Consider the following 21,656-nt stretch of genomic DNA (forward strand, 5'->3'; position numbering starts at 1 on the left):
CTGGAAAAACAGCTCTGACATCTCTCCCACCCAGGAGGTGTGAAGGCACTTAACTTGTGGGGAAGATGCAAAGACAACAGCTCCATCCAACCATGGGAAGCGCAGGGAACTCACACAAGTTGTTCCTGGATGGCCGCCCTTTGCGATCTATACCTGCAAATGGCTCCTGCAAAATCTATGATCTATGAAGCTGGCTCCCCAGCAGTTCACAGGTCTGGCAAGACATTTGACCTGTATGTTATATCATCATTGGACATTTACAGATGTGTGCAGTTATTGTTCCATGTTTAAGGAAGAACAAACATTGAAAACTGGTGGTTGGTGACAAGGAACACAAACACAAAAAGCAAATAAGAAAGGAGCAGTCAGCGGCAGCCAGACTGAATTATTGGTACTTACTCCATTCATCAAGATGACTGTGCGTTGCCAGTCTTTATCTTGCAATGCCTGGGGATCCAGCTGAAAAATGTAAAATTGTCAGAGGGTTAGCTTGCATTACATGAATTAGTCAATCACATCTAATTAGCATGGATTAAGGGTATCTGGAGAATCTTACCAGCTTTCCTTATAAAACAAGAAACCAAGTTTATAGCCCTCAAGAGTTCTCAAAACAAAAACTTCATTAACTTTGATTTTCCTCTATCACCCTTTTCCATGTGGAAAAGAAGAAATATAGATGTTTGAAAACAAGGATCAAATTAATATATATTCTTGTTTTACTATATAATAAAACATTGCTTGAGAGATATGTACTATCTAATATATTTAGTTCAGTTTACATTTAATTCATTTTTGGATGTTTTCAAATTCTATTTTATACTAAATTTACTTAATTTATCCTTGGAAGTTAATAGGTATGTTATGCCGGGTATTGCTGTTGAGTAGCTGAAATTATTGACAGTGTATAATGAATATGTTGTATAACAGTATGTTGTATATTTTTATTAAATAAATAAAGCATTTAAAATTAAAAAAAGAAAACATGGATCACAAAAGCAATATAGAAGTTCTGCAAAACTAAGCAAATGCATTCAAATATAAAATGTACCTTATTGATCTTAATCACTGAAGTTAACATTTATTTATTTTTTGCACAGTGTGCCTACTTCCACCTAACAAGCTAGCAGATGACTTTGAGCAGAGTCTGGTTTGCTGATCTTCCTCAACCTCACTGTGGCTTGCTCCCAAATCCATTTTGGGTCATCTCCTCTCATAGAATCATAGAATAGCAGAGTTGGAAGGGGCCTACAAGGACATAGAGTCCAACCCCCTGCTCAATGCAGGAATCCACCCTAAAGCATCCCTGACAGATGGTTGTCCAGCTGCTTCTTGAAGGCCTCTAGTGTGGGAGAGGCCACAACCTCACCAGGCAACTGATTCCATTGTCGTACTGCTGAATCTGGCTTCCTGTAACTTGAGCCCGTTATTCCGTGTCCTGCACTCTGGGAGGATCGAGAAGAGATCCTGGCCCTCCTCTGTGTGACAACCTTTTAAGTATTTGAAGAGTGCTATCATGTCTCCCAAAGACTCTCTCTGTCTTTGATGAGGTGGCAAACCTGTCTCTGAACTGTGCCACCAGGTGACTGCAGATTGACACAGAGCAGGGAGGCTCATATATGATAATACTTTCACCAACCAACCAACCAACACCAACACCCCCATACATACAAAGAAAATTCACATGCCAGGCTGAGACAATTTCAATGAAAATCACAGGTTCACCAAGTCTTGTGTAGTTTGTGAGAACTTGGTGTTTGCCTCCACTGGTTGAAATTCTCCACCAACTTTGCCAATAAGTGGAAGCAGGTCCTCAACCTTCACATACAGTGCAGCTCAAACAACTGAAGTGGAAAAAAGGAAATAAAGCCAACCTTTCCTTGGTACGCTTTGCTACAGAACTGGGTCCACAAAGTGGTGCCTCTGGCATATGTATGTTTCCCAGTTGAATCCAGCTGAGTCCTGCAGGAACAGCTGTGGCATAAATACTCGAACACTCGCTGAGTGGTGAAGTGGGTGAGCAGCAGCTCCCACATCTCTCTCCGTGCTGTGTGAGGGTCTGGCAAGTTCACTGTTGACTCTCTAAGCCTGTTCCTCTTGCTCTGTCAGGAGCTTTTTGACAAGAATTCTTCTGGGGGGACCTGCCCACTCCGGTTTGGGCAGCCAAGTCCCAACGAACCTTCTGTAATATTTGTTGTTTTCCTTCCCAAAAGCATTTTTCATCAAGGTTGTTGGTTTCCCAGAATCAAGAGGAAATTGCTTCTTGTGTCTGGTTTCCTTTGGGGAAATATTGAACTCAACAAACCTAAACGAATTTCAGTGATTGCTCTTCACAACATTACTGTCACAGAGTTAACAGTAAGCCCAACTCACAAAGCACCAAACGAGACCAAGTTAATCTACATTGCAGATACTGGGAGAATTCACATGCTTTAGCATTATGGGGATAAGCTTCTATGAGCTTTGGGATCATACACTCCCCACTCCTCCCTGAGCAGAATGGAAGCTTCCACTTCTGTTTTAGATTAACCATAGTTTAGCATGTTGCTAAACCCTAAACTATGATTAATCTTAACTATGGTTTGTTCAAATAAACCAGCAACATAACCTATGATTTGAAGTTGGCTTGTTTTAATCATCTGTTGTAACTACAGTGTCAGATTATTTATTTATATATTTATTTATTTATTTTAATTTTTTTTACTAAATAAAATACTGATTCAAATAACATGAAAGTAAAAGCTTCCAAATGCTCACGATGGAGGAGACAATGGGAAGAGGGGTCTATGCATGCCTGGGGCTCACTGCAGTTCAACTCATAATGCTAAACTATGAGTCAGCATTGCACGCCAACCAGCTCCCTAACTAAAACTGGTGTTATTGTAAGTCATTCTGAGACTTATGAAAAATCTTGGTGAAAAAAAATCTATATAAATAAATGGAAATGCTGCCCAAGTTACTACACATACATACATACGTATGTACACACGCACCAAGAATACACACTGCAACAATTCAAGGCTAAATTTGGTTCTAACTAACGATGGGAGAGCCCTACCCAATTCAATTTGAAATCAGAATAGTCTTTATGAGCTCTCTCAACAGGTATTCCACACACACAAAACCTCTTTTCCAAGCGATTCCTCCTTACTCAAAAGGGTGGCATATGCATGCCAACCTTTTGAAACATGACAAAGAGTCAAGAGGAAGTACATGTTCAGATTAATTATATTCCGTAATATTAGGATTATCTTTCCAAGTTGGCCAAGTAAGCGGCTTACATGATCAACTAGGCAGAATGTAAAAAGGCCCAGTATTGGGCAAAAGGCAGGATACTAAGAAGAAGAAGAAGAAGAAGAAGAAGAAGAAGAAGAAGAAGAAGAAGAAGAAGAAGAAGAAGCCAAACAGTGTGGAAATAAACAAAAAGTGGGTAGCAAATGAGAAAGCAGAGAATCAAAGTTGCTTAGTTATCTATAGTGTGACTCACTGGAAATCCCAGGTGTAATACCTACGTGGAGATCACCTGTGCTGCATGAGTACATTTGACAATACAAATTCCTTGTGACAAAGCAAGGGTGCACCAATGACACAATCCATGTATTTGGGTGGGTTCATATGTTCACTTCTCTCACACCACATGATAAGTATTGCAGTTGACCCAAGGTGAAATCCACGTACAATTCAGCCTTGTGAAAGGGCTTGAACCATCATGGATTCCCAGGCAACAATTCAAAATGTCAGGCGCAAAGGGGTGGGGGTGGGGGTACCTTGTGATCGTATTTCCAATGGCAGACCGGATGAGCACTCCAGCACGCCCTGAGATTGAAGACTCTATGCCAACATGGTGGCAGCTCAGCCAAAGACTTCAAAAGGTAACAAAAACAGTTGGGTCCTCTATCTTGGAAAAATAAATTATTTCATAATTCTAGCCATTGAGAATGGGCCTAGCAAAAGAAGGGCAAAGACTCTAGCATTCATGTGCTCCCCAAGTAGTAATCAACTGCTGTTCATGAAGGACCTCATAAAAACTTAATGCTTTCACACAGGGAGTGGTAACAATGGGAGGATATTTCAGTGAGGTATTTAATGAGAAACTAGACTGGAGCACTTCAATATTTAAATCCACTAGGATTTCCAATAACCCTTTAAACCTAGACACTTCAAAAGTCTTGCCAGATTCTCAGAGGAGCTGGAAAGACCAGGAAAAGATTTTTTATTTGGCTCAGCAGTGAAACTATTTCAGAATTGATTGCATCTTAATTTCCAAAGACATGTTGCCAATAATTACTTGTGCAGACATTGGTAATGTAACAGTATCAGGCCATACTCCAGGCAGTCTTAAGATAACTCTTGTGGAACCACAAAAGTCTTCTCTAAACGAGTGATTTATAGCACGCTTGTGACTGACCACTCACAGAATTTTCTGCAGGTCAATTAAATGACTTCAGCAACAGCCAGACATCAACATATGCGGTTTGTTTTTTAATGGACCCCAGAACTGTCGTTGTTTAAAATGGATACTGTTTTACACTGCTGTTTTTATATTTTTGATGGTTTTAAATTTGTATACTTTTAATGTTCACTGTTTTAACTTTTGTAAACCACCCAGAGAGCTTTGGCTATGGGACGGTATATAAATTTAGTAAATAAAATACAAATAAATAAATAAATTTAAGATGGAAACCTCTGAGCCTCCACCTCTCAGCCTCCATTGTCTGGGTTGTCTAAGCAGAGAAAAAAGCCTTGAGACCATACAGGAGTTGGACTAACGAACACAGCAACCGTCTGTGCACATCCAGCCCATTTCCAGGACAAGCGCCAGGCAATCTTGCTGACGCACAGCCAGAAGGGCAAACAAAAGGCAGCTGTTCCACCGAGTGCAAAGCAGGCCGGCCTGGATCCAGTGGGTAAAAGGAGTGCCCAGATGTCATGACAACGAAATGAACTGAGTTAAAACAGACATTACCGTTCCTCCCAGTCGAAAGGGGCTGGCTGTAGGCCTTGTATTTCAGCTAAAATTGTGTTTTTAACCTGTTGGATGTTTCTGTGGTTTTAATTTTTGTGAACCGCCCAGAGAGCTTCAGCTATTGGGCGGTATAAAAATGTAATAAATAAATAAATAAATAAATAAATAAATAAATAAATAAATAATAAAAATAAACCAACCAGCATCTGATGCAACAAAAAGACGACAGAGAACCAAGAAAGACTCTAGGCCTCCATTTTGCTACAAAAAGTAGTCTTACAGCACCTGAAAACTGGGCTAGGAGGGCTAATTATGGGTAATATTAATTGCATAGTTTACAGCTACATCAAAAATAATAATAATCCTAGCATGATGATAGAGGCTCTTTCCTGTGTCCCTTTCCTTCCCCAGTCACACGCCCAACTGCCGTTCTGTGCTGCAATTCAAGAGTGGAGAAAGCTCCCACCGGTGCCAAATAAAAGAGAAAACACTTTCCAATTCCAGTTTGCGGAGGCATCAAATGCTGCTAGGGAAAGTGATACACAAATGTAGAGCAACGATAAGTTGTGGGTATTTTTTAGCATGAATGGAACACTGGGATTCTTCTAAAATGTTACATTCTGAGGAACCCCTCCCTGCACCCCCACAAATCCTGAGGTAAAAATGCTATGGAAGTCTCTGTCTCTGGGGAAAAACCAAAACCATTGTTTCTCACAATGAAAAGAGACCCTCATCTTCCAAAGAAATTGGAAAAGGAAACATTACATCTCTGCCTTTCGTGCTTTCAGGCACATGGACTCAGCCAATGGCTTTCCTTCCTATTCAGCCTGCTGCATGAAACCAGAAGGGGAGCGAGCTCACCCTGCCCAGTTCAGCCACCAAAGCTCATTGCCTTCACCATAATACAAAGGGTTTTGCAATCTACAACTCCCAGACTGCCAATCATGCAATAATAAGTATAAAAATACAAGGATTAATTACACCCAACAGGCCGCTTACGGCAGAATAATTCATTCTTAGCTCTGGCAGAGGAAGGGGAAATCTGACCTCAGAGGTCGTGCTCAATTCCCAGCAGTTCCAAAGAAGTAAAACCAGGTTTCCCCCAAGCGGGGGCTCTGATGTTGGGGAGGGGCACCACCACCACCATCAAAGAAAATTGGGGCAATATCGAAGTCCGATGAAGAGGAGGGCAACCAGGATGATCAGGGGTCTAGAAACAAAGCCCTATGAAGAGAGACTGAAAGAACTGGGCATGTTTAGCCTGGAGAAGAGAAGACCTGATAGCACTCTTCAAATACTTAAAAGGTTGTCACACAGAGGAGGGCCAGGATCTCTTCTCGATCCTCCCAGAGTGCAGGACACGGAATAACGGGCTCCAGTTCCAGGAAGCCAGATTCCAGCTGGACTCCAGGAAAAACTTCCTGACTGTTAGAGCAGTACGACAATGGCATCTGTTACCTAGGGAGGTTGTGGGCTCTCCCACACTAGAGGCCTTCAAGAGGCAGCTGGACAAGCATCTGTCAGGGATGCTTTAGGGTGGATTCCTGCATTGAGCAGGGTGTTGGACTCGATGGCCTTGTAGGCCCCTTCCAACTCTGCTGTTCTATGATTCTATGATAAGTACCCCAGGGAGGAGCAAATCTGTGCTTTTTGGTTTCTCCCAATTTCTCGTTCAGTTCATTCCATCCTGTTTCCAAAACAGCTTGCAAATTTTTTTTTAAAGAAAGCACAGAAATTCCTGAGGATTTTTGCATACATTTCTCTTAATATGTGTATTTCTGTATGCACTTTTGCCTAATATATGCATTTTAATGCTGCTTTCCCCTATATAAAATTTTGGTATGTTTATTTCACTAAAAATGCATTTTGAGGTGCATTTCTCCTAATATACCATTTTTTGTACATGTTTTTTGTTTAGAGAACTGAGAACTTGAAGGGCAGCGGTGTTCCAGTTCACATACTGATCCAGAAACTGTAAGTTTGGTATCAGTTAAATTCTCCCTCAGTCCTCACCGCACAAGCATGGACTGTCAGAAGATTTGACTCATTCTCATCTCAGAGTTTACTCTACAGAGATAGCAGAGGTTCCTTGAGAATGCGCAGGAGGGCACATTTCTTGCGGAAATCAGAAGTGCTAAACCAAGGTAGGAGCCTTGTTCAGTCCAAAAGACAAATTCCATTTAGATAGGATGACCCTATGAAAAGGAGGACAGGGCTCCTGTATCTTTAACAGTTGCCTAGAAAAGGGAATTTCAGCAGGTGTCATTTGTATTTGCGGAGAACCTGGTGAAATTCCTTCTTCATCACCACAGTTAAAGCTGCAGGAGCTATACTAGAGTGACCAGATTTAAGAGAGGGCAGGGCACCTGCAGCTTTAACTGCTGTGATGAAGAGGGAATTTCACCAGGTTCCCCATATATACAAATAACACCTGCTGGAATTCCCTTTTCAATACAACTTTTAAAGATACAGGAGCCCGGTCCTCCTTTTCATAGGGTCACCCTAATTTATAAAGCTCTTGGGGGCTGCACTCCATCTGTGGGTGGAGCCCAAAGGGAAAGTGGGCATGGCCAGAGGCAGAGTGGTCACGGCCACGATGTGATCCTTCCTGATGCTATGCCTACTCAAAAGTAAGGCAGTACAAACTTCAGAAGTAAGCAAGACTGCGTCAACCAGCAACTTTCTCCACACGGCTTGCCCTCTTTCTCCTACAGGGAAAAGTTCTTGTTTTGTATGAGAAAGGAGCTTTTCCCTGCCAGGAGAAGTGGGAGGCTGGAACATGGCGAAGAAGCTGGTGAGGGATGGGCAGGGAACCTCCGTGGGCTCCTTTTGGCCGGAAGGCGGGAGGCTCCCCATCCCTGCTCCAGACCAGAGGTGGGAACGCCAAGAAGAGCACTCCCTCGGGTGAAGACGATTGGGAGCCACATGCTAGCCGTGGGAGTGGCTAGACCCACTCCTCCCTCCTCCCCTCCCTCCTATGCACACTTCTGTTCTCCCTCCCTCTTCCTCCCCTCGCTGCCTCCCCACTCCCCTCAGCCCTTCCTCGGTGTAAGAATAACAGCACAACTATTCGCTCCAGTGAGAGCTTCTTTCAAAGCCTTACAGTACCACTGGGTGGTTTTCAGGGGGTGTCACAGCATGTGGAGAGGGAGGACAACGATTCCCCCTTCGTCTCCCACCCTGCAATCACACCCCTTCTCTTATGCAACACTTAACGCTTATTTTTTTTAAAAAACACACACACCACTCCATCAGTGCCAACAGCAGCTTTTTTAAAATACAAATTGCTATATGGGGAGACTGTTTGGGGAGCTGTGGTGCACAGCAATTAAACTTTTAAAAAACTTTCATTGGCACTAATGGAGGTTTTTTAAAAAGCTTAACTCCTGGTGGGGGGGGGGTGCTGGGGGCCAGATGCAGATTCCTGTGGGCCAGATCTGGCAAAAAGGCTGCCAGTTCTCCACCCGTGCGCTAATCCAATACTTCCAGCTTGCCTTTTTAAGAGACTGGATGGCAACAGCTCACCTGGATTTGGCCTTTGCCCATAATTCGGTCTGTGGTCTCTCCATCTTCTTTGGCGAGCTTGGTTTTGTTGTAGCATTTCTCATAGCACAAGATCCGCAGGGTCTGCGAGCCCTCCAGTTCTATCTCAAATTCCTGCAGAAGGAAAACAGCAGCAGAGGTAATGGAAGAGACAGAACAGACATCCAACAGAGGGATGCAGACAAACCTCTTCCGCTCAATGGAAACCATGCTTGTACCTAACCAAAGTTCTTCCTATTTGCAGTCTCTGTGGGGGTGATACCCAAGTGATGGGCTGTACCCTTCCCTAGCAGGACTCAGTCAGCTTAGGATGACACACCTTGTCCCTGCCAGAGGGAGATACATTCACCAGCAAAGATACTGCAGCTTCAACACACATTTATGTATTCATTTCATTTGATTCGTAGCCTGCCGTTCTACCAAGAAAACATTCAAGGCATTTCCTTACAAAATGTTCGTGAGCTAAACTATCCAGAACAGGTTTCTAAATATGGACCCGTGACAGAACACTGAGGCCTGCAGGAGCCACAGAAAGCAGAAGGGCTCTTTGGAGGCCTTGCTGCTTAGATCCACAGTTCATTGCTCCGTCGCTCCAAATGACAGCCCAGATAGATGCGACGGCCAGGAGTGCCTACTATCAGCTGCGCCCCTTCCTAGAGTTCGAAGACCTAAAGACGGTCGTGCACATGCTGGTAACCTCAAGGTTTAACTTCTGCAATGCGCTCTACATAGGGCTACCATTGTACCTAGTTCAGAAACGTTGTTGTTGTTTATTTGTTCAGTCGCTTCCGACTCTTCGTGACTTCATGGACCAGCCCACGCCAGAGCTTTCTGTCGGCCGTCGCCACCCCCAGCTCCCCCAAGGTCAAGTCTGTCACCTCCAGAATATCGTCCCTCCATCTTGCCCTTGGTCGGCCCCTCTTCCTTTTGCCTTCCACTTTCCCTAGCATCAGCCTCTTCTCCAGGGTATCCTGTCTTCTCATTATGTGGCCAAAGTACTTCAGTTTTGCCTTTAATGCCATTCCCTCAAGTGAGCAGTCTGGCTTTATTTCCTGGAGTATGGACTGGTTTGATCTTCTTGCAGTCCAAGGCACTCTCAGGATTTTCCTCCAACACCACAGTTCAAAAGCATCTATCTTCCTTCGCTCAGCTTTCCTTATGGTCCAGCTCTCGCAGCCATAGGTTACTACGGGGAATACCATTGCTTTAACGATGCGGACCTTTGTTGTCAGTGTGGTGTCTCAGCTCTTAACTATTTTATCAAGATTTGTCATTGCTCTCCTACCAAGAAGTAAACGTCTTCTGATTTCCTGGCTGCAGTCAGCGTCTGCAGTAATCTCCAGAAATACAAAGTCTGTCACTGCCTCCACGTTTTCTCCCTCTATTTGCCAGTTATCAATCAAGCTGGTTGCCATAATCTTGGTTTTTTTGAGGTTTAACTGCAACCCAGCTTTTGCACTTTCTTCTTTCACCTTTGTCATAAGGCTCCTCAGCTCCTCCTCGCTTTCAGCCATCAAAGTGGTGTCATCTGCATATCTGAGATTGTTAATGTTTCTTCCTGCGATTTTAACTCCAGCCTTGGATTCGTCAAGCCCAGCACATCACATGATGTGTTCTGCATGCAAGTTGAATAGGTAAGGTGAGAGTATACAACCCTGCCGTACTCCTTTCCCAATCTTAAACCAGTCTGTTGTTCCGTGGTCTGTTCTTACCGTTGCTACTTGTTCGTTATACAGATTCCTCAGGAGGCAGACAAGATGACTTGGTATCCCCATACCACCAAGAACTTGCCACAGTTTGTTATGATCCACACAGTCAAAGGCTTTAGAATAGTCAATAAAACAGAAATAGATGTTTTTCTGGAACTCCCTGGCTTTCTCCATTATCCAGCGGATATTGGCAATTTGGTCTCTAGTTCCTCTGCCTTTTCTAAACCCAGCTTGTACATCTGGCAATTCTCGCTCCATGAATTGCTGGAGTCTACCTTGCAGGATCTTGAGCATTACCTTGCTGGCATGTGAAATAAGTGCCACTGTCCGATAGTTGGAACATTCTTTAGTGTTTCCCTTTTTAGGTATGAGGATATAAGTTTATTTTTTCCAGTCTGATGGCCATTCTTGTGTTTTCCAAATTTGCTGGCATATGGCATGCATCACCTTGACAGCATCATCTTGCAAGATTTTAAACAGTTCAGCTGGGATACCGTCGTCTCCTGCTGCCTTGTTATTAGCAATGCTTCTTAAGGCCCATTCAACCTCACTCTTCAGGATGTCTGGCTCTAACTCACTGACCACACCGTCTGAGCTATCCCCAATATTATTATCCTTCCTGTACAGATCTTCCGTATATTCTTGCCACCTAGTTCAAAATATGGCAGCCAGGTTGGTACATCTAGGGGTGAGCATATTACCCCAACATTAAAATCACTCCACTGGCTGCCGATTAGTTTCTGGGCGAAGTACAAAGTGTTGGTCATTACCTTTAAAGCCCTAAATGGTTTGGGTCCAAGTTACCTATGGGATCGCCTTCTCCCATACAGTCCGCCCCACACACTCAGGTCCTCTGGGGAGAACTTACTTCAGTCAGCCAAGACTAGGCTGACATCAGTTTCCCAGAGGACCTTTTCTTCTGTCGCCCCTGGATTATGGAACGGCCTGCCAGAGGAGATTTGTAATATTAACTCACTCTGTGATTTTAAGGCAGCTTTGAAGACTAGCCTTTTCCGGCAGGCCTACCCAGATTAATGTAAAATCAAGAATTTTTTAAAAATGTGTTGATTCCTGCACTAATGTTGTTCCCCGCCTCGATCCAAAGGGAGAGGCGGGTAAGAATTATTATTATTATTGTTGTTGTCACCCACAAGCAAGTCTTGGGGATGCAGCCTGAGCAAACAAGCCACAGCATTAGCCTTCAGTTTTGCAAGAAGTACCTTTGTTTCTAGATGTCACTATGAACTCTGACTGAATTTTCAGAGAGAGATTTAGATCTGTTTCCTGACTCCTAGCTGAGCAGAGAAGAAGAAGCTGCCCCAGCTGGACTGGAAGGTACCTAAGGAAGGAAGCTCCCAGAGAGTGAGTGATCAGAGCGAGCAAACAGGGAGAGCAAACAGGAGTTTGTCAGGGGGAGTGTAGTAGAAGAGGAGACCAAGGCAAAGAGGAGGGAGGCTTCGAGTAAATCCAGGAGACTGCCTGTTCAAAGTCGCCATGTGCTCGCCATTTTCATGTCTAGCCCTGCTCCCCTTAGGTTGGGGGGAAGGAGTTTCAGGCAATCAATCAGAATCAGATTCTGAAGCCAGAAACATACCCGCCTATACTACAGTGGGAGAGGCGGCTCTCATGGGCTCTTCACCAGCTGGGAATGAACCTTCTCCAGAGCTTAGCTCCTCAAGGGTAAACAACACAGTCAGTGGGAAATCAGTATTCTTTCGAGAGGCTAGCCGATCCGAGAGTACACCGCAGACTAAAATGGACGGAGCTAAAAGAAGGTGAGAGAAAGTCAGCCTGACTAGCATCTTGTCAGAAGCTGCATCAGAACCAGTCTCCATGAAGTTAAAGCATTTTGGGAAAAGGCTTTCCGTTCTTCTTCTTGAAAGGACAATTGTCTCTCTTAGTTTGCATAGTTTTGCCTAGAGGAAAGTTCCTAGAGATTAGACTCTCTTCAGGTATGAAGAGATGTTTATTGCTTGAATAAAGCTTTGAGGATTACTTGGCAGGCCTCTTTATTGTCTCCCAATAAGGCAGGAGTTCTTGGAAAACACGGCAACCCTGTGCGCTTCAGAGCTGTGATTCAAGGGGTGTGTCCCGAGAGCTGCTGCTGGGCTGGAAGGGTCCTTGGCCTAATGGCTCTCAGTAGCTGAGTGGGAGTTTCATTCTGGCTACGTTCAGGCAACACTTTAGTCAGTGGTGGATTAATAATCAATTTACAGTTGGTTATTTTGCGGGCACTCCCCTCATGTTCCTACACAACTGTGGAGTGGTTGGGGCTGGCGCTGAGTGGACTAATAGTCAACCCACTCTTTGACTGACACAGCCCCCGCCTCTCTCCTTGTCCTCCCTCAGTGTTCCCAGTGCTATCCCATTAGCCTCTGTGAGTTGTGCTGGCTGTAGCAGAGTGGCCAGTGCAGTTTTAGCCACTCTTCCCCTGGAACTCTGTAGCCAGCTGAAATAGTCTACTCAACCTTGCAAAATAGTCCACTGAGCCCGACAGACAACATGTTAACCAATGATTGTGCAGATAGTCAACTCTGCAGAGCGTTGGTTATCTCAGTTGGTTATTTTGGAGAAATAGTCAAGTGTGGGGTGGGTTTTGCCCAGCAGACAACACAATAACTAACCGTTGACCATTCAACTGATGGTTGACTACTTAAACCACCGCTGGTTATTGTGTTATCTGAACCTACCCTCTGTTTCCTGACTCCTAGCTGAGCAGAGCAGAGCAGAGGAAGCTGCCCCAGCTGGACTAGAAGGTACATAAGGAAGCAAGCTCCCAGAGAGAGCAAACAGGAGTTTGTCAAGGTGAGTTCGGCAGGGGAGGTTCCTAACAAAAAAAATATTTTTTCTTATAACACACACCCATATAAGGTACTGGTTCCCCTCTGTTCGGAACTGGTTAGGCCTCATCGTGTGTATTGTGTCCAGTTCCAGGCACCACACTTCAGAAATGATGCAGACAAGCTGAAGCGTGTTCAGAGGAGAGCAAAGTGGATGATCAGGAAACAAAGCCCTATGTGGAGAAAGAACTGGGCATGTTTAGCCTGGAGAAGATAAGATTGAGAGGAGAGCTTCGGCTATGGGGCGGTATATAAATTTAATAAATAAATAAATAAAATACTTGGAAGGTTGTCACACAGAGGACACAATACACAAGATTAGGCCTAATCAGTTCCGAACAGAGGGGAACAAGTACCTTGCGCGATTTAGAAGCTATACTATACATCCCAAAATAGCATTTGGTTTTTTGCAGTCACATCACATGGTTGGCTCATACTCAGCTTGTGTCTATAATTCTAAGACCCTTCTTGCTTGTAGTATTGCTAAGCCAAGTGTCCCCCATCTTGTAACTGTGCATTTGGTTTCTATTCCCTAAATGTAGAACTTGGCATTTATCTCTATTTAATTTCATTCTGTTGTTTTCAGCCCAGAGCTCCAGCCTGTCAAGATCACTTTGAAGTTTGTTTCTGTCTTCCGGGGTGTTAGCTATCCCACCCAATTTTGTGTCATCTGCAAATCTGATCAGCGTTCCCTGCACCTCCTCGTCCAAATCATTAATAAAAATGTTGAAGAGCACTGGGCCCAGGACTGAGCCCTGCGGCACCCCACTCGTTGCCTCTCCCCAGTTTGAGAAGGTTCCATTGATAAGTACTCTTTGAGTCTGATTCTGTAGCCAACTGTGGATCCACCTAATAGTTGTTCCATCTAGCCCACTTATAGCTAGTTTGTTAATCAGAATATCATGGGGCACTTTGTTAAAAGCTTTGCTGAAGTCAAGATATATTATGTCTACAGCATTCCCACAGTCCACTTCAAGAAGGATACAGACAAGCTGGAGCTTGTTCAGAGGAGGGCAACAAGGATGATCAGGGGTCTGGAAACAAAGCCCTATGAAGAGAGACTGAAAGAACTGGGCCTGTTTAGCCTGGAGAAGAGAAGATTGAGGGGAGACAGGATAGTACTCTTCAAACATTTAAAAGGTTGTCACACAGAGGAGAACCAGGATCTCTTCTCGATCATCCCAGAGTGCAGGACACGGAATAATGGGCTCAAGTTACAAGAAGCCAGATTCTGGCTGGACATCAGGAAAAACTTCCTGACAGTTAGAGCAGTACGACAATGGAACCAGTTACCTAGGGAGGTGGTGGGTGTTCAAGAGAAGCAGCTGAGGTGTTCAAGAGAGGCAGCTGGAGAGCCATCTGTCAGGGATGCTTTAAGGTGGATTCATGCATTGAGCAGGGGGTTGGACTTGATGGCCTTAGAGGCTCCTTACAACTCTACTATAGTATGATTCTATGATCAAAAGATTCTCCTGTCTATAGATGGGAAATCCAAAAGTGAATGCTCTTTTCCTCAACCCATACAATTAACAAAGGGCACAATCCACCAGGAAGGTCTCCCGGGCTAGCCTCCTTGAAAAGATTGGGAGGGGTCAATAATACTGCCACGTTGACCCCAAAATCAGGGAACTGAATTTGGTTCTGACAAGTTTTCAGATGGGATGGCTTGTTGTAACCACTGCTGCATAGACTGCTCTGGTAAGATGAAATTCATCTGCTGTTGAAGACTTTGCTCTATTAGCAGACATACAGACACACACACACACACACACACACACACACACACACACCCCTACAGGAATCAAGAAAACCCTAGACAAGGAGAAGGCATTTTAACTTTTCAGAAATACTTCTGAAAGACCCTGTTTGCAACTTGTGCATAAAGGAAACACTGTTTCAGCTTACCTCATTCCAGTTGGGCTCTGCTGTGTCTCGATAAACTCTAGTTTTTGCCTTGTTCACAAAGTACCCAAAGGAATCCACTTCTAAGGTGCAGTACAGATCTAGGAACAGGAGGACAAAGAAGCAATCACTCAGTTAGGGTCACCAGCATCTCTCACTGACGCACAGAATGCAGATTCAAACTCAGAGGATTACTGCTGGCCCTCTTTGCAATGGTGACTTACATTTTGAACTGGGACCAGGCATTATGGGCAGATGATGCCAGGACTTTGCTGTTGTCACTGGCTCCTGGCGAGGCGTCCCTTCCTGGCATCCCCCTTCCTGGCATCCCCCTTAGCGCTGAGGGGGAAAGGAATGAGGGAGCAGGAACAAGGCAGGCAGGGGCAGTCAGAAGGACAAGGAGAGGGACACCTGGTGCCTAACAACCTCTCCTCCCTCTGACCTCCCACTGGCTCCCTGTTCCTCCCTCCCCCAATACAGATAATAACAAAAAGGGGGGAGGAATGGGCCCCGTTCCTCTCCCCCCCCCTTTTTATTATTTTCCATGGGGCACAGGGCTCTCCTGAGCTCCTGAAGTCCACCCCCCTCCTGTCATGTCTAACCCTACTGCCCTTGTTTTGGGAGGTGTTTCAGGTAATCAATCAGAATCAGATTCGGAATTAGAGGCGGCAGCGCCAGACACCAGCCAGCCTGTACCAGTGGGGAAGAAAGCTCTCATAGGCGATTCACCAGCTGGGAGTCAGCCCTCTCCAGAGCTTATCTCCTCAAGGCCAAATCCTACACACTGAGTGGGAAGTGAGCTTTCTTCCAGAGGAGAATGCCCCGACAAGCTAGCTGATGCTAGGGTCCGCCGGAAGCTGAAACGCATGGAGCGGAAGGAAGGCGTAAGAAAGTCAGTCCGACTAAGGCCATAGCTAGACCTAAGGTTTATCCCTGGATCGTCCAGGGGTCAAACCTGTTCATCTAGGTGACACACAGGGGATTCAGTGCTCAGGCAGGGGTGAACCCTGGATGATCCCAGGATAAATCTTAGGTCTAGCTGTGGCCTAAGATTGTGCCAGAATCTGCCTCCACACCAGGCTCTTTGAAGTTACAGGTGTTTGGGAAAAGGCTTCCTATTCTCCTTGATCGGACAATTGTCTCGCTTAGTGTGCATAGTTTTGCCTAGGGGGAAGTTTCCAAAAGATTAGACTCTCTTCAGGTGGAAGAGATGTTTGTTGCTTAATAGAAGCTTTGCAGATTACCTAGCGGGCCTTGTCCCATCGAAAGCAGGAGTTTTCTGAGAAACACGACACTTCCCTGTCCAGCCCATGGTGACCAATCAGGGGACACCATGGGCTGTGACAAGCCTCCACTGCACAAAAAGTTGGGGTAAGTGCCCAACTTTTTTTCAGCAGAGTTTCTGGGGTTTGCCCCTGGTTGGCTTCGCAATGGCGGCTGTGTCATGTAGACGACATGCTGCTATTGCGAAGCCACTCCAGGGGAAACCCTTCGTGTAGACGTGCCCCTGGTCTCTCTCTCCTGTCACAAAGAAGGCCATGCTAAGGCAGCAACGCTAGTGCCCCTCTGTGGACAACCAGAGTTTGGCTTGAAGAAAGGGGGATGACTTTCATTTGGTGCAAATCTAGTTGCTAACCAGGACCCTATGTCATACTTAGCACATTAGTTATTCCAGCCCTTTGCAGTCACACACACACCTGTCGTGCAATTACAACTCACTTGAGCTCTGCTTGAAGCCAGTGGCTGAATGGACAATGACATTCAGGAATCCATAGAGACCAGGTGATTCATCATCTGTGTTCAAAAACATACAAAGGTGAGACTAGCTCTGAGGATTCAGCAGTGAACAGATGGAATCTCCCAAAATCTGTTAACATAGCATAAATTCCAGCGTTATGGGTGGGGTGTGTGAGTGTGTATAAAGCTTGTAGGCCAAAATCTGACAACCTCACACACATATGATTGTGGTTTGGGATAAGATCTCCAAAGATTTAGTCTCATAATGTTAGGCCTTTATAGTTCCAAATACAACAAATTTGTCAGCATCACTCCCAAAATCCAGAGAGTAAATGAATCTAAGGTTTATTTTGGATGTCCCATTTGTGTGGAGAGAACTGGATGATGACTTTTATCACTGCAATCTCGGTGCGTTAGATAGAAACATCCCATATTTCCCTCCTAAGGAAAAGAATGCAGTGGGACCACCCACAAGTCAAGCAGTGGTTCCTGCAGATGGAGGGGCCTCTTCAGGCACACAGAATACAGACAGACAAAGACACAGACCCGCAAGCACGAGTGAGGAAGGCCCGGCCCATGCGGACTGAGCACACTCACTGCTCTTCAGGAGGCACACAACGCTGAGGGAGTCAGGCTGTGTGTGTGTGTGTGTGAGTGTGTGTGTGTGTGTGTGTGTGTGTGTGAGAGAGAGAGAGAGAGAGAGAGAGAGAGAGAGAGAGAGAGAGAGAGAGAGAGAGAGAGAGGCTTAACTGAGTCACTAAACTTAGTGCTCTCACTCCCAATTCCCCCCACCCCATCCCAAACACTGTTGCTGCCAGAGGTCTGAGGCCCTGCAGCCAGGGGCAACCCAGAGGCACCACAAATTGCTGGGGACATTTGGGCAGCAGCAGAGCAGAGTTGTGCAACAAGGGCCAACATGGCAGCTGCATACTATTTTACTTTAAGTAAGGCGAGACTGGCAGCAAATCCAGCAAATCAGGCTCCACTGAACCCTTTGCCCATCCCCTTGCAGCTCTGGTGCTTTCATAGGCCGTGCCTCCCCCCCCCCTCCCCAAAGTGGCATCTGATTCGTTGACCTGGCTGCCACTAAGGGCGGGTGACTACAGCCTTGGAGTCGGACAGTGCAACGCTTTGCTTTCCCGTGTGCGCCTCCAGCAGCTGCCCCCTGTGCTGCTTTGCCAGCCCGGGGAGGGCACAGAGCCCAGCTCAGCCCCACACAAGATCCATGCCATGGTGAAAAAAGGGGGGGAGAACCACGGGGCAACAGCAGGGAGGGAGCAAGCAGAGTGGTCTTGCTGCTCAACAAAAGCTTAAGAGCAAAGGAGGGGGCTGCCCAGGATAGCAGCCTCCCCCCCCCGTAGGGGCTTTGCCCCGCATCCCTCAAGCCTGGGTGGTGTGCGGTGGGCAGCTCCCTCCCCAGCTGGCCCCAAGCCCAGCAGTCTGCCCTTCCTCTAGGGCAGCTGTACAAGACCACAGCGGTTTGGGGTGAGGTGAGCGGGAAGAAACACACCTAGAGCCACCAGTCCCACCACACTGGGAGAGGGCATTTCCTGCTCGCCGACGTCCCTGCCACCAGGCCCCCAAATTGTACCCTGCGTAAGGCAAGCTCGGTACGTTCTCCAGCTTGAGAATAAAACTCTTGAGGCAGAATCTCCAACAGCAATCTGACCTGAGCAGACTTTGCACTTCCTCCAAAGCTCCAAGACTACATCTGGCACACCAACACTTCATTCCCACTCTTGCTCAGTGGGGAAGATGGCAATGCAATGAACCACTCCTCTTTATGCACAAACAACAGGGACAGAGAGCGCCCCGTGCCTAGAAACACCTTTGTGCTGTGAAGACCCAATGCCCGGCAAGAGTGACCATCGACCATCAGTGGCCACATGAAAACTCACACTCCAAGTGCTGTCCTTATACCGAACCTAAGGGCAATGGCAGAGGAAGTGGTCTGGTCCTAACGCCTTACCTTCTTTGTTTATTGTGAGGGGGATGTGATGCACAGTCTGGAGTTTCACACAGGAATTGGTCAGCATCTGGAGCTCCACTGATGTCAGGGAGAAGCTTTTGAAGCCTGCAATGCAGAGGAGAAGAATGGCTTTTCCAAGCGGTGGCAGAGGCAGTCTTTGTACTTCTGCAAACTTGGGGAAAGAAAGAGCTGCAAGGGGAGGTGTGGGCCAGGCGCCCTTCGCCTCTCTGCTTGGAAATTAGTGCCGCAGAGATCGCTACATGGCTTCCTCTGCAAGGACTGTGGGAACAGAATACTCCGGCGGTGCCTGCTTTGCGCGATTGGCCACGTCTGCCCAAACAACGTGCCATGCGGAGAAGCCTCTTCTCACACTTGAAGACTTCTCTCAGCACGGTCCCTGATGGCAGGACCAGGGAGACCTGATGGGTGATCTACCACTGCACAGAATCCGGAGATGATGCCACCTGCATCTCGGGGTTGGGGAAAGTGCTGATCCAAGCAGACACACCTCTTTCTGGCATGGACTCTGGCTGAGAGCAGCTTTCACACATTCAGCCGCCCACACAGAGACAAAGGGCATGTTTAGCCATAGGAACGCAGAAGAACTGGCCCCAGAGCCGTGAGCGAGGGGTACGTACATTTCTTCTGCTGCTCCCGGATGATCTCTCGCCATTCTGCCCGTTCATAATCGGACGAGATGAGGAATGTGTAGCTCTAAGTGACCAGGAGAGACAGTGGGAGAGAGGGAGCTTTCATTTAACTTTATACCGTTTTATCTAAAAAATCATGGTGATGTACAAAAACAATCTGAAGTGTTAATTTAAAAAAGGAACATACAAAAGTCATGACACAGCCAACATATATGTATACATTTTTTAAAATACAGGTTATTCATTTATTTATTTATTGCATTTCTATATCACCCAATAGCCAAAGCTCTCTGGGCGGTTCACAAGAACATTTTCCTGAACACAAAAAGCAATGCCCAGAGCCTTACGATACCTCTGCAAGCTTTGGCTCAAGCAGATTCTCACAAGCAAAGGAGGACTAGAAAGTCTTGATGCACAAAAGCAACGCCTAACTTGCACTGGCTGCCTGTATGTTTCCGAGCCCAATTCAAGGTGCTGGTTTTGACCTATAAAGCCTTACACGGCTTGGGACCACAATACCTGACGGAACGCCTCTCCCGATGTGAATATACCCGGTCACTACGTTCAACATCTAAGGTCCTCCTCCGGGTGCCTACTCCGAGAGAGGCTCGGAGTGTGGCAACGAGGGACAGGGCCTTTTCCGTGGTGGCCCCCAGACTACGGAACGATCTCCCTGACGAGGCTCGCCTGGCGCCAACGCTGCAATCTTTCCGGCGCCAGTTTAAGACTTTCCTCTTTGCCCAGGCATATGGTGGCACATCTTAATCACCCACATGTTTAGTTTTTTAACAGTTTTTAATGCTTTATGTGTGTATGTTCTGTGTTATAGAATTTTAAATTTTGTATACTCGTTTTTATCTTAATTTTAGAATTTCTGTAAACCGCCCAGAGAGCCCTGGTTATGGGAGTGGTATATAAGTGCAATAAATAAATAAATAAATAAATAACTGAAGCAGCTGCAAAGCTAAACTAAACGGAAATCCCATGGCTACCCAGATCTATGCATTTCTATTGTTCCACTTCAGAAATTGGTTCCTTAGAGGAGAACAAGCAGCACTTGGCCACTGTTTTTCAGAAGTTCTTGGATGTCATTGACTCTAATTTCTTTCTTCAGTGTGAAGAAAGGGGACCAGTTCTAGAGTTAACCCATCACTACCCATCACACTAGTTTCCTAAACCTGCTTCCGTAGCATGCTAAAAAGAAGCATTTCAATGCCATCTGACCTGCCGCTGCAAGAAAAAAAACGTGTCATTCAAGCCATGCAAAAATCAATGTGAAAGATGCAAGACATCATCTTTGAAATATTTATTGCTGTGTTTGCTAAGACTAAACTAGAGATGTAAAATGCCCGGAAATTTTGAAGCCATTGTGGAAAAATGTTTTCCCCCCGGGGGGTTTCAGAAAAGAATGGAAATTTTCAAAAAAATTGAAACAATGCAATATTAGCACTTTTTACAGATTGAAAGTCACTTTGTAACTTTAGGAACATAAAAAGTAATTATATCCAAGTTGGTTTGGCATAAAATTATTACATTTGGTATATTAAAAGTACAGTGTATTCAAACAACTATTACAAATTGAATTTACTTTTTTAAATTTTAAAAAACTTTTTTTTGGTAACAAATGGAGCTACAAGCTCCTGAACTGCGAGGAACCTCTTTGGTTCTGCCAGTTTATGAGGGGCAGGAAAAAATCAATTTAAAACAACAACAGAAGAAACCACCAACATTAGTAGCAAAGAACATTATTTATGTCTCCTCTAGTCCTCCAGTGTCAAGACATAAAGCCCCCATTCCCATAAAGAGAACTGAGAAAAATGGGGGGGGGGGCACCAAGATTCAGTGAATATGCATGAAATTAAGCAGACTCATTTTCTGACCTATAGCTATCAGAATTTGTTTCAGTCTCTGCTTCCATGGCAGTGCTGCCCCCTAGAGGCAGAAAAGCATCTTGCTCTTGCATGTGAGAGTTGTAGTCTCAATTTGCAACCTGGGATTTTTTCCGATTTTTTTCCGGGCCTTCACACCTCTAGACTAAACCGGCAAAATTTAGGCAAATCTAACATTTTAATCACTTCAGCATCTCTGTCTGGATCAGAAGAAGAGGTCAGCAATGAAAGACTGAGAGAGGTATCTGCTGCAAAGTACTGGGACCTTTGTATGGGGAGAAACTTGAAGGCACACAGCCTGAAGAGTTTGGGATATAATTTTTATATAAGGAAAATAACCATTTCACAAAGTTCTAAGTTAGGGTTGCCTCCATCAGAAAATGTTGAGCAGAATACTAGCTGCCACATGTCCATTCCCAGCCCCTCCTCACTCACAAGGCTCTTTGTAGCCACG

General features: G+C 45.5%; 1 protein-coding gene across 1 annotated transcript in view; it reads right to left on the minus strand.

Moving 5' to 3' along the window:
- BCR (BCR activator of RhoGEF and GTPase) overlaps positions 1 to 21,656 on the minus strand; it is a 139,798-nt gene that overhangs the window by 20,958 nt on the left and 97,184 nt on the right. Inside the window, exons 12-17 of the mRNA XM_063144376.1 lie at positions 19,302 to 19,377; positions 18,664 to 18,768; positions 16,677 to 16,751; positions 14,961 to 15,058; positions 8,489 to 8,620; positions 400 to 459 (exon numbers count right to left, since the gene is read on the minus strand). Coding sequence (XP_063000446.1) covers positions 400 to 459; positions 8,489 to 8,620; positions 14,961 to 15,058; positions 16,677 to 16,751; positions 18,664 to 18,768; positions 19,302 to 19,377 — 546 coding nt within the window. The remainder of the gene's footprint in view (positions 1 to 399; positions 460 to 8,488; positions 8,621 to 14,960; positions 15,059 to 16,676; positions 16,752 to 18,663; positions 18,769 to 19,301; positions 19,378 to 21,656) is intronic.

Source organism: Elgaria multicarinata, chromosome 18, assembly GCF_023053635.1.
Source record: "Elgaria multicarinata webbii isolate HBS135686 ecotype San Diego chromosome 18, rElgMul1.1.pri, whole genome shotgun sequence".
NCBI classification, from domain to species: Eukaryota; Metazoa; Chordata; class Lepidosauria; order Squamata; family Anguidae; genus Elgaria; species Elgaria multicarinata.